Source organism: Cyphomyrmex costatus, unplaced genomic scaffold (assembly GCF_001594065.2).
Source record: "Cyphomyrmex costatus isolate MS0001 unplaced genomic scaffold, Ccosl1.0 scaffold169, whole genome shotgun sequence".
NCBI lineage: Eukaryota > Metazoa > Arthropoda > Insecta > Hymenoptera > Formicidae > Cyphomyrmex > Cyphomyrmex costatus.
Window position 1 is genome coordinate 110,934 of NW_017275704.1, and position 13,431 is coordinate 124,364.

Below are 13,431 nucleotides of genomic sequence, written 5' to 3' on the forward strand. Positions count from 1 at the left end.
TTCTTATTACACACAAAGTATGTACGTTTTCTTAAAAAGCATACATTCGATGGACGTGCTGTACCTGCGTAACTGTGTATTTTTTGTTTAATTCTTACTATTATTAAAATAATATATGCATATATTACGAAAAAATAGTTTAATACACACGTTAATAAAATAATGAAAATTTGGTTATCTTATTATATTAATATTTAATTATATATTTGAGATTATCTTATATTAATAAAATAGTATATATTAACGTATAGATTGAGTTTTTTTTATATTGATTTAAAAACAAACTATGTTAATCACAATCTTTTTCCTTTCTTCCTTTCGCCTGCTTCTTTTTTCTCCTTCCTCTTATATTTTAATTTTGTACGTTATTTGACAATTGCTTTGAATTGATTAAGAAATTGAAGGTAACGAAATTGGAAACTGATTTCGTTTTATAATTCCACTTGACATTGTTCTTTATTCACATATATTTGTATTCTTATTTAAATTTCCGTTGAATGTATAGCAACTTATATGGAATTTTTTAAAGAAACGCTGTTAACATGCCTAAAGATGAATTTTTATCCGCAATACGATTAGTGTTAAATGCGATCTATTTTTGCTTAAATAGCGATTTTTACAAATAAAATTTTAGTACCTCCACGGGATCTCGACTTTCCCCATTTGTAGCGGATTTGATCATTCGTGATTTAGAAACTAAGAAATTTAACTTCTGTTTTATTATACGTTGACGACATAGTATAGTATAGGTATAGATTCCAAAAGTATGATCGATTTCACAATTGAAACATTTAACTCATTTCACAATAGACCACAATTTATTCTAGAAATAGATGGAGACAGAATAAGTTTTCTGGATCTCACCACCACATTGATACAATTACGTTACAGAATTTGATCGGTACCATAAGCCTGCGCGTTCTCGGTGTAACATCTAAACTTTACATCTTTATACTAGGTTTCAAAGTATACAATGGATGATTTTTATTTCCGATACTTTTAATGACGTATCGACTTGAGTTGAAGCTGATGACATTGATAAAATGTTTTACCTATAAGCATAAAGATGTTAACATTATAACGTTTTTCTTATTTTAAAGGTAATATGAAACAAAAGAAAGGCTGTGTGACGTAAACATCACATCGCAAACGTTATGACGTTATTAAACTTATCCAGAACTCTTATGTGAAATAAACTTTCAGTTACAGTAATACGAGAAACTTAAATCATCAAAAAAGTCTATTATAACATAATATTGATATCGCAAATGTATCATATACTAATGATACGAATTTTCGATTACATGTCCGATTTAAATTAGATACAATTAATCTTAAGATCTTGAGTCTTTTAAAATTGGCAAAAATTATTTATTTGTTCTATATGCAAATTTTAAACTCGGAATATTGAAGCTACGTTTATGCGAATCCGGTACAAAATTCTATTTAATAACTCATCTCTCAATAGACTACAACTTACTTTGAAAATATGTGAAGAATACATTTTCTGGATCTCACTGCCCCATTAATGTTATGTCCAGTGGACTCCATGATTTCTTCGTTCAGTAAAATAATTAATAAACTTAACAATATCGACCGATAATACGAATTTGAAAAACGTATCAAAAATTTACCCAGCGGCATGAGAAAAATCAATAACAATCTATAAGTTTATAACATCCATGAGTAAGTCATTTTCTTTTTTATTTCTATTTTTTTCTCTTTTGCAAAATTGTTTAATCAATATCAATCTTGACAAATTTTATAGTAGAATGTGTTATTATAACAATTATTTTGCACATTTTATAAATTTTTAAATATTTCTATGTGTCAGCTATTTTGTTAAATTATTCGTAATATGATGCGTTCGCCGTTTTATGCGGGTACCCGTGTGATATACGGGTACTCGGAATCGGTTTTCACTCGTGTGCTACAAATGATTGACGGACGAACGGGTACCTGGGTTCCCGGGTATTCCGCGAGTACTAGTTTTTACAGTCACACGAGAAAAGAAATTATCGAAAAAAGATAAATTAATGTACGCGTAAAGCGTGCGTTTATTTTCATCTGTTTACATAGTAATAGGCTAGTAGGCACATCGTAGTAAAAATGTAACATTTATTACAATATTATACGAAACTAGACAGAGCATCTTTACCATTGTAATTTTCTTTTTATTATGTAATTGACGTAACGTGTCATTGAGAACAAATGTGTTCTTTACAAGAAAGTTAACGAGAACGAAACGACGATATATTTGTATAGGTGCGGATTTGTTGAAACGCACTCTGCACATTTTGTGAAATTGCGTTATTCCGCGATTTTTCGTCGAACAGTGTAAAAAGTTGATCTATATCCTAGACCCATTAATATCATGTTCATTAACGAAATTCAACACTGCTCCCTTCAAGTGGATTCGTTTTCTTTCCACTCGCTTCCCTTCGAACTAATATATTTGAAACCGAGCGAACTTGTATGTAGCGATTAAACTGTTTTAGTACCATCGTAGTGAGAATTGTGTTTATACACGCCCCCATAAATAATATGTACATATAGGTATGTGATTGTGGGAGCGAGGATTTACATAAAAAAAATAGACATATAACAAAACTGAATGATATATATTATATATATCAGATCACGAAAAAAGAAACCGATTATCTTACATTTGCATTTTAACATACAGTGATTATATTATTATTATTATTATATAATATAACGCAAATTATAATTATACGCAAAAAAAACGAAAGTCTTTCAATAGTATTGATTCTAACGAAATTTGATACATATCTCTCTCTCTCTCTCTCTCCCCCCCCCCTCTCTCTCTTCCCCTATAGCGAAGATTTTATTATATATACGTAAGCTGTGATTGCAATCATAACTTTTAAATTATATATTACAATAGTGATTATGCTTTATTTAATGATTAAACCGTCTGATAAGACGCTTTAATAGGCACTTTAAATAACTTGAAAAAAAAAACAAAAGAATAGAAAAAAGAAACGAGAAAAAGACATTACATGGAAGCTTATTCTTGTAAATATATATTGTGTCTATTATGCTTAGCCAGTAAGAAAATGTGAAAAAAGTTTTTAATGAAAATTCCTGCATACTTCGTCCTCGAGCATTCTTTTATTCACTGTCTGTCTGTCTCTCTTCGTTACTTTGCGACATTTTCACTATCGTTTTCATGTTTAGCAATTCTCTGTGATTCTCCAACATCTCCACTAGTATCGGCTCCTCCATCAGCAAGTGACTAGACATAGCTATGAAGCTTCTAATAATTTTCTTTATTACGTTTATTTTTCGTATTGTCATTTCCATTTTGTGTTGAGTTCTGAAAAGAGAAAATAAAAATTTTTAATACAAAAATATTTCGTAAGACACGAATTTCGCAAATCTTTACTCACTCTACAATCCCAGGATCCGTTTTCTGCAATCTTTCGCTTCGTAGCTGCTCCTGTTCTTTGAGAAATTTTCGGTGTTCGAATAGTGCCTTCTGACATTTAACTTTCAAATCTAATTGTACTTGAGACGCTTCCTCGATAGCATTCTGAACATCCATAATTTTGTCATTGAGAGTGAAAAGTTCACGCATGTAGGTGTTGATTTTCCTAATAGTAAGATTGTTTCATATCTCTTTACATATGGCATTTCAATTCACATCTAAAGGTATACCATCGAAATCTGACTAAAGTTATTTTGAAACAATTTTACAAATCAAAGAATGTTTCAAAGCATGTGTAGCGCATTATATTGACCGTAGAGCTTTTAAATAGCATTTACATAAATTTATTTCTCACTTTTGGTCCTCTGCAGTGCCTTCCTTGTTACTGAGAATTGAGAGAATAGTGCTGCTGTGAATGCACAACTTGGCAGCCTTGGCATTTAGGAGCGTGTCGGATGTGACATTCTGCAGAGTGCTTTTGACCTTATCCTGGCTCTCGCTGTGTGTGTCATCGGCGTGCTCTCTCTCTGTAACATAAACGCAAGTGACTCTAAAATAAGATTTTCGAGTTTAGAAAACTGTGTAAACCAGCGCGTCTGTGAACGATGTACGTTTGTAGTTTGCTTCAAGCATTAATAACCGAGCGTTCAGGGGCATCAACGACTTCCTAATCGTATAGACTTTCTCTTCAATAGGTCTAAGCTCGTTCAGCGAGATCGCACCGATCTGGAATTCGTTGATTGCTGTATTTAGTTGTTTTACGGACTGCTCCATTTGATCAAGCTCGTCAAGCTCCATCTGCTCCATCGTTGATTCCGCAAGTCTTTATTCTTCCTAAAAGCAGGGTTGGACATATATTAAACTCAACATATTATACATGATTTCATACGTGGATGAAACTATGTATAATACATCGTGGGTTTCAGCCATGTAGAAAATGACGCTTCACAGAGTGAACTAGGAAAAGTGAAAATTTGTAAGCAGACCTATGCTATGTGTACATTGCACATGTGCAATAATGATTAATGAGCTAATAATGTGCAATAATATCAACAGTAAAGTTGTTTAGTCTATGACTATAACAATCTATGATTTTTTTCTTGATGGGACTTTGTAATATAGATTTAAGAGTTTTATAAACTATCTAAATAATTTGGATTCAACAACGTTCATAGATATATTACAGCCAAAAAAAATTTTGCTAACGCCAAATTAATGATATATGAATGAGGGTGAGAATGTTTTACCTTATCTGTGCTCATTTCCAAATCTATAGAAAAATAAAAAAAAGTTGTTTTAATGCCTAGCAATTAATTTGGATAGGTTATAATTTAATTTAGCTATAATTTCATTTACTTAAATTTACTTACATTAATTTATATATATATTTTAGTAAAGGTGCGATGGAAGGCAATCCTCTCAAAAATCGATTAAATTGTACTCATTCGATGCGTTTTTCCATAAAACGAAGGAATCCGGCAGAAATAAGCGTCGCTCTGCCCCGAGAATCGAGATATTAAGCGTTAAAGTTGACGATATTGAGGTTAGGATATAAGTCATGGTCAACACTGCGATGTGAGCATGCGCTGCGGTCACATTTTCATACTTTGTGACCACACGCGCATGCGTTTTCATAAGTATGCGTCTTAAAAAGAAAATAACCGCTAAAATTGAAAAGTCCATTTATTGTTTTCTACTGTGTAGTACACGTACAATAACTGTTAGCATTCAATAATTATGCTATCAAATTTTATTTGTCTAACTGCTAACAGAGAAAATTTAATCAATTTTCTCATCAAGCATGCAGTATTGTCTGCTACAACAAATTGTAACAAATGTGGAAGTATTATTATAAATCTATAAATAAAGAAACGTTAATGTTCACCTGCAACAAAATCCATTGAAAAATGGATCGTGTTTGATTCATCTCTTTTGATCTGTACCTATTGCGGAATACTATTTCGTTGCACACCACCATTCCCTTTGAACTCTTTATATCTCCAGAAATTCGTATTAATCAAATAATGTTTTTCTATTAACTATGAGTGTATTCCATTTCATGCATCGAATGTAAACAAGTATAAATGAAAAATATGCGCAATTATATGTGAAGCAGAATGTACCATTATTTATGCTATCAAACTATACTTGCATAACAACATCATGACAGAAATTAGAATTAATCTATTGAAATAATTTGTATACTCAAAATTACGTTGATGGATAAGAAAAGATATTTTCTCGTCAGCCATGGCACATATCACATTTTTCTATTTTACAACATGCATAATATACAATAATAATGTATGTTCGCACCGCAAGTGCGTCGACTGGCACAATTATTGAACTGCTACAATCGTTGTTGAAAAGTCGTTCTTATCAGGATATAATCTACTAAATTCATCTAAAAGGTATTATACAAATTTTTATATTGTAATATAACGCTTAATGAAATATATTTTAGAATCAAACATTTTAATTGTAAAATTTTATAATCGTTATATAACAAACAGAAATTTTATATAGTTTAACATATATATGTTTTTCATGGTCACAATGGATTAAAATAAACCGAGCATGATGTAAATTTAGAAGTATTAGGCTGAACCAAAAATTAAAAAATATTATAAATTCAAAAAGTTATAATTTTTAAAATAAAATAATGAATTAAGTAAAAAATTAATAAAAATAAAACATTTTACGAAATAATTACATTTACAATTTTTTTCTTGTTAAAATTAAATGTTTACTACAACGCTGTTATTCCATTTTTAAACAAATGAAATTATAAACTGTAATTTTTGGAAGAGTGAGCATGAAGAGTTAATGAAAACGCATTTAACTATATATATTGATATTAAATTATAATCAAAACATTTATGTCATGTACTAGAGACAATAGAAGATTTGGATCATATACCTGTAATAAAACCATCATGAAGGCCAAAACTGAGCTGTAAAACTAAAAAAAAGTGTTTTGGTTATATTTAATGAAAATGTTTGTCTTAAATCGAAAACAAACACGAAAAAGAATTACCCCGAGATAACACAAAATATTTATAATTAGTATTCATTATTACTACTTATATATATAATTATTCATTTTTTAAAATACTATACATAAATATTTTATTAATATTTTATATAAACTTTACTTGAAAACGTTATTAAAATCTAAATTATATAAATTATATAATATTTATAATAAAATAAGTAAATACACTACTCAAAAAAATTAGGAGAGCACTTTAAAACCTGCAAATTTTGTTGATTTTGAGAAACTAATATCTCGACTTCCAGGAATAGCAGAACATTGTTCCTTAGCCTGTTTTAAAGGGTAAAGCCTGTATTTTAAAATAGCTTAAGTGAAATTTTTCGTCCCATTAAACTGTTTCTTTTTTTTCGTGAAAATTACAGAATAAAGAGTGTTGGAATCTTGAAAATGTTATGATATTGCAGCCTTCCACGGGCAAAACAATGACGAGACGAAAAATGTCATCACATCAATTTTGAAGCCGAGTACAACTCCTTCAAAATGGCATAAAGAAATTGTATCTATAGCTTGCCTTGGAGTTGAGTTATCAGGTTCCAAATTGGACCCAATTTTTTCGCCAGATTTTGGTTAAATACCGCAAGCATTCGCGTTATCTGATGTGCACTACGAGGAGGTTGCTTGATCAGAGTTTGCACATCATAGTGTGTGCACGCGCGCAAAGAGGATTTGAAGTCATATTAAATAACACGAGAGTAACGAAACGTGAGGTCTTATTTCTGCTAAAATATACACACACACACATATGATATGCAAACTCCGATGGTATAATCTCCTCGTGGTGCACATCGGATAACGCGAATGCTTGCGATATTTAACTAAAATATTGCGAAAAAGTAGAGTCTACTTTGGAACCTGATAACTCAGCTCCTAGGGAAGCAAGAACAATTTTCTTTATGCCATTTTAAAAAGAATGTTCACGGGTTGAAACTGATGTGATGAAATTTTTTGTCTCGTCCTTGCTTTGTCCGTGGAAGGCTGCAATATCACGACATTTTCAAGATTTCAACACTCTTTGCTTTAGGTTTTCACGGAAAAAAAAACAATTTAATGGGACAAAAAAAGCAGTGTTTTTCGTTATCTCGATAATATTATTTAGATAATCTAGATGAAGAAATGGCTTTATCTTATCTTATCTTCATTTAGATTATTAAGAATATAGATCTTATCTTAGATAAAAAAAATGTCTTTTTCAAATTATCTAAGATTGTACAAAAGTATTACAAGAAAATAATTTCTAGTAGTAGTAGTTGTGATGAGGATTTTTTTCATCCCATAGACAAAAAACTGAGATTATTTCGACACCAGTCATTTAAAGATATATTGAAGTTCTTTCATATTTAGAAAATAAACCTAAGGAAACAGATATTTCTCTCTCATTTTGTATCCACACGTAAAATAGATATTTTTAATTATAATACATCATTGCCATCATCAGAGCCAGTAGAGCGCCTCTTTAGTTGTAGACAACAAATATTAATTCACACGAAGAAATTGTTTATCAGACAAAATGTTCGAACAACTATTGTTCTTAAAAATTAAAAATTTATAAAAATATGAAATGGCTTTTTTTGTATCTTAAATTGTTTTACTACATAATAGTTAAAAATAAAATTATCTTAAAAATTATCTAGATAAAATTTTTTTAAGTTTTACCTTTATCTAGATTAATGTAAAATTAATCATCTTTATTTTATCTTAGAAACATTTTTGTGATTTATCTTATCTATATCTAGATAATTTTTAATTATCTAACACACTACACTTAAGCACTGCCATTTCAAAGTAGAGGCTTTACCCTTTAAAACGCACTAAGGTATAATGTTCCGCGATTCTTGGCAAAGATATTGATTTTTCAAAATCAACAAAATTTGCAGGTTTTAAAAAGCTCCCCTAATTTTTTGCGTAGTGTCTTTTTATAAATATTTTATATAAACTTATTTAAAAACGTATATAATGTAAATTAAATGAATTATGTAATATTTATCATAAAATTAGTAAATATTCTCAACAAGTATTTTTAGATTATAGTGATTTATTAAGTATTTTCATAGGATTAACTATAATAATAAATAGGATAAATATTTCGTAATTTTTAGAAAAAATTTCTGTGATCAGCGTATTTTGAGATTACAAAATATTAATAATAAATCTATTTTGTAAATATTCTATAAATATGGTGTACTATCTGGGTAGACATTGAATATGTGAAATCACAGTTGCATATGTGTAAACAGTTAAGTAAGAAATAAATTAAAAATTATAGTGTAATTTGACTTTTTTGTATGTAAATTGCTAGAAATTGATTACGGGTTTGCCCTATTATTCTGCACATGCTTATATTCATATAATACTTCTATTCAATGTATAACATACCTCACGGGCCATATTATACCCAAAGTGGAAAAGTCCCATGCCAAATTTTACTTCCCTTTGTTTTATTTGCAATATAAATTGTAAAATCTAGAAGATATTAATGATTCAATAAATATTAAATACATAGTACTACTTACGACAGATTAGACACTTGTATAAATTTTATGAAATGGCTCGATACATAATTAGAAGGTTATTATCACAAAACGTCAAGAAGATGTTATATTACAACACATTTGTGAAATAATAATAACCAATTTTATAGATTAAACAATATTTTGTTATCTTAAATTCCAATATGTGTAAAATTCTAGCAACTATTTTAAATTTTATGGTATTAAAATTTTATTTTACGCAATAATTAAATAAACCGCGCAAATATTCAAAAATAATCTTTCACTTTGTCTTAAATTATACAACCCCATTGTTTCAGTTAAGTTAACGGTACATTGAGTATTATTCAATGACCATCTACAGAAACGATTAAAAATAATTCAAACCAGATGTAAGAAACATCAGCATTATGAATTTAACTGATTCAACATTATGAATTTAACATGACCATGTATACTATTGTACATTTTAGATACATATACATTAACATTAATTATATATAATAAAAGTTTTTAAAATATTTAATTTTATTATATAACAAAAAAGTGTATAGTATACTTTGTGGGACTTTGATAGTATAATCGATAATTTTAATGTTCGCTTTTGACGTATAAAATAACAAATTAGTTAGAAACTTTTTCTAGCCTATAAATTTTTATACCTATACCTATCGAGTTAATACGTAGTGCGCACAAACATTTTTACATAGAAGTGTAATGCAATTGTTGCTTTTTAACGTAAAATTTATGCAAGCGTCCAAACTTCTATGTGCGCTAAAAAAATTACGCTCATAGAACAATTAAAATTTTATAAACATTTTGTTATAATTAATTACCTGTTCACGTAAATTTTCATCGAGATTATAGTTGGACAATTTGTGAAGAATTGCTACCGTATCGTTTATCTGAAATTATTTTATCACTATAAAAAGCTTCCTTAAATCAGAGTAAATGTACATAGTGCATAAAAAAGATATCAGGATATTACATTCTTCCTATTTCTTAATAAAAATTCATACAATATAAATGCAATTAGCCGAGTATTCCGTAACGCAAGACGCATAAAGTAAACAAAGTGACTGAAATTGTCAACCGGTTTATAGTGAAGAAAAAGTTTGTCGCATTATAATGCAATATTTTAGGATCAATTTATTTTTATAGTACGGAAATTATTCGTAAAATGAATTAATAAAAATGTCATTTAAATGTATTACGACTGAAAATATCTGAAAATCTAAAATCCCGTTTTGTGACTCGATCTCTAGATCTCGGTATCGGCTGTACTAATTTTATTCCAACTGGCGTAATCGAAAGATACCGATGATATCAAATAATAAAGGTGTTTTTATATTTATCATTGCGATTTTAGTTTCTTGAATAATTTCTTCATCACGCGTACGCGTGATGAAAAATTTTATGTGTAACGAGTGGGGGCTTATTGTTTATAGCGCGACACGAGCGCGAATAAGCACTCGCTTTGCTCGTGCTTTCGCGCCCTTCGCGCCATAAACACTAACCCTCACTCGTTACACAATGTATTATAATCTAAAGTTTGCCGATTTCAAAATTCGAGATATAACCAGTGGTATCGTCCAGAATTTAGCAATGACACGAACATACATATATGTAATAACGTTTATGGCCTGATTTATACGACGAAGCACTACCATGTCTTTACATATAAAATTATATAGTAAATTTGACAGTTTTATACCCAATGAATAAGATCACGTCATTTGGGAAAAACTACATACATATGTATATAACTTCATTCTTGTAAAATTGTTGTTTGTGCCTATTATTTTACTCTTACAAATAATTAGTAATGATTTGATTTTATCATACCTTATTGTAAATACTTTGACATAAATAATTTAATGTAAGAAATAAGATGCTTTGCTGGGTAAAATAAGAAATATTCAACAATAATGTGACAACGTTTCTCAATGTCCAAAGTTGGCTTTTGTTCACTGTAGTAAATATTGTATATATTTGGAAAAGTAAGTTGATAACTATTAAAAAGTACCACAGCATTTGAATTAACATTTGTATGGTGAACACTTTGTTGAGTTTACGTGATGTATAAAGGCATAATTGTAGATGGACGTGCCTGTAAATAAATCATAATTGCTATAATTAATTAAACAATAAACCAGGGTTGGCAAGTAACACGTTAATTGTAACGTCGTTACTGTTAGAAGTTACTTTTTTCGGTAACGAATACGTAACGACGTTATATTTTCTTCGGAGTAACGTTTATTATAACGCAGTTACATTTTTGGGGTAATGGTAACGATTTCACTAGTTACTTTTATCGTTACTTTATTTCTACGTAAGAGTTTTAATCGTAACTAGAGTTGTAGAAAACGAGATATTAAGGAAAATTTAGATACAAAAAGTTCGATATACAATCGAGTAAAATTTATTAATGAAACAGTTCTACAACAGACTATCAGATTTGCATGCTGCATTGCTGGTGCAAAAGTAGGATTGAGAGGATACGATTGCCTTGACGTATTATAATTTCTAATGATATTTTACGATCGAATTTTTTTGAACACACATTAGCAGAATATATTTTTAGAAGGGATTTAAAGGAATTAAATATATTTAATTTAGGCTTCTAAATAAGAGCATCATGTATAATTTATACTTTTCCTTCTATTTAAAAACGAACGAATTATTCAGGTGATCTGTTTTAAATGCCTCACTCCGTACATAATACGTATTCTATATATATACATATATATATATAATATTATATATTGTATGTATATAATATTAATAATAATGTATATTTGCGTGTGTGTTTGTGTACATATAATTTTAAAAAATTGAGCTAAAAATGTGTATATACATATATAGATACATTTTTTAGCTCTATTCCTCTACTAAAAAATAGAATTTTAATATTTTTTTTTTACATTTATCAAAAAATTTTTCACCTAATATTCTATTAGTGTCAAGAAAAAAAGTAACGAAAAAAGTAACGATTCGTTATATTTTGAGTAACTGTAACGATATCAAATTACTTTTGTAAATCAATAACGAGTAACGGGAACGAGTTATTAGGGAGTTTTTGCAATACCGTTTATCCTAGATACTGTGAACGCCAAAGTCACGTTATTCTTTTTTTAATTAGGTATGAAGAAAAAACGTGACTTTGGCGTTCACCGTATCTGGAATAAACGGTATTGCAAAAATTCCCTATTTTTTTTTAGAAAAAAGAACTGTAACGATAACGAGTTATTTTTATGAGGTAACGCTGCCAACCCTGCAATAAACACACGTACAAAGAGTACTAAACGGATCATATTTTTAAAGTAGAATTTTATGTAATCTGTAGTTGTATGTAAATTGCGATTGGTTTGAAATTTGCGATTATTTCATACAGTTGTAGTCCATTATTTTTGTAGGCACAGGATGTGTGTGTGATCCACATTTAGCTTGAAAAGTTTAAAGCATTCTTTTTTTTTATGGTACCAAAAACATTAGATAAAACTGGCACGTTTTTAAGGGGAACATACATATTTTGGTTACGATGTTTTCGTTGTTTTCGTTGTAGATGAATGCCTCAATTGCCTCATATACGTATAAAGGTCATCACCTTTTCAAATATAATTTTATATCTTTATGTATATTATAATATGATTCCTCTAATTATTCTACGTATAATAATCAAGATAAGATATCAAAAAACGAATATATCTTACGAGTTACTTAACATTTTATATTAATATCAGGAATATGTGAAAGTATAAAATGTCTCATAAATTATTGATTTCTTAACATTATCTTACTTTTTAATGTTACCTTCTGCTATATGCAGAATAATTGAAGAAACCTTATTGTGAAAAAATCATATAATTTCATGAAAAGTAAGCGAAAGTAACCGACATATCCTTTTGGCGCATATTTGTCTAAAAGTATTATCTGACTAATATGTACACCACGGCTTCCGAACTAATATACTTTCAAAAAAATTTTATTAATATCCTACGTATTTCTCGGTAAAGTACGAAATTTAAAAAGAGGAACAGTGTGTGCATAGAAATATGCGCGCGCATTATATACACATGCAGTAATTCTTTTAAAAAATTACGTTAAAATCCACACATATTGCTTGTGATATTTAGCTCTTGCTATCCGTTGACGGACTAAAATGAATCTATTTTGTCTTCTACATTTGTAATTATTTTCGAAAAGATCGGAACAGAGTACTTGTAATTGTTCATTGACTCGTCGAAATCTGGAGCTCGTGTATCTGAATTGAGAATATATAAGAGATTCAGTTATATCTTTTAGAAAAATTGAAATGCGTACAATACATACACGTATTTTGATTTCGTCAATAAATAATCAAAGACAAACTAAGTATTGACATATACTAACCCAAGAACAATTCCACAATTCAGAGCACTTAAAGTAATTATATGACC

The 13,431-nt window shown here is 29.2% G+C and overlaps 1 protein-coding gene across 1 annotated transcript; it reads right to left on the reverse strand.

Annotated features, from left to right (window-relative positions):
• Positions 1-3,042: 3,042 nt before the first annotated feature.
• On the reverse strand, positions 3,043-4,979 carry LOC108771881 (uncharacterized). The gene is made up of 6 exons (XM_018537283.1): positions 4,822-4,979; positions 4,699-4,721; positions 4,063-4,285; positions 3,807-3,978; positions 3,414-3,617; positions 3,043-3,340 (listed from the first exon to the last, which is right to left on the reverse strand). Exons 3-6 carry the CDS (start codon positions 4,256-4,258, stop codon positions 3,136-3,138), a joined length of 777 nt encoding a protein of 258 aa, XP_018392785.1. The 5' UTR covers positions 4,259-4,285; positions 4,699-4,721; positions 4,822-4,979; the 3' UTR covers positions 3,043-3,135.
• Positions 4,980-13,431: the final 8,452 nt, after the last annotated feature.

What these genes read in the sequence shown, in the direction of transcription:
- LOC108771881 (XM_018537283.1), bottom strand. Translation starts at nt 4,258, where the DNA reads ATGGAGCAGATGGAGCTTGACGAGCTTGATCAAATGGAGCAGTCCGTA. An exon ending in GCTTGAAGCAAACTACAAAC is followed by an intron (nt 3,979 to 4,062) that starts GTACATCGTTCA and finishes TTTATGTTACAG; the next exon opens with AGAGAGAGCACGCCGATGAC. An exon ending in ACGGATCCTGGGATTGTAGA is followed by an intron (nt 3,341 to 3,413) that starts GTGAGTAAAGAT and finishes TTCTCTTTTCAG; the next exon opens with AACTCAACACAAAATGGAAA.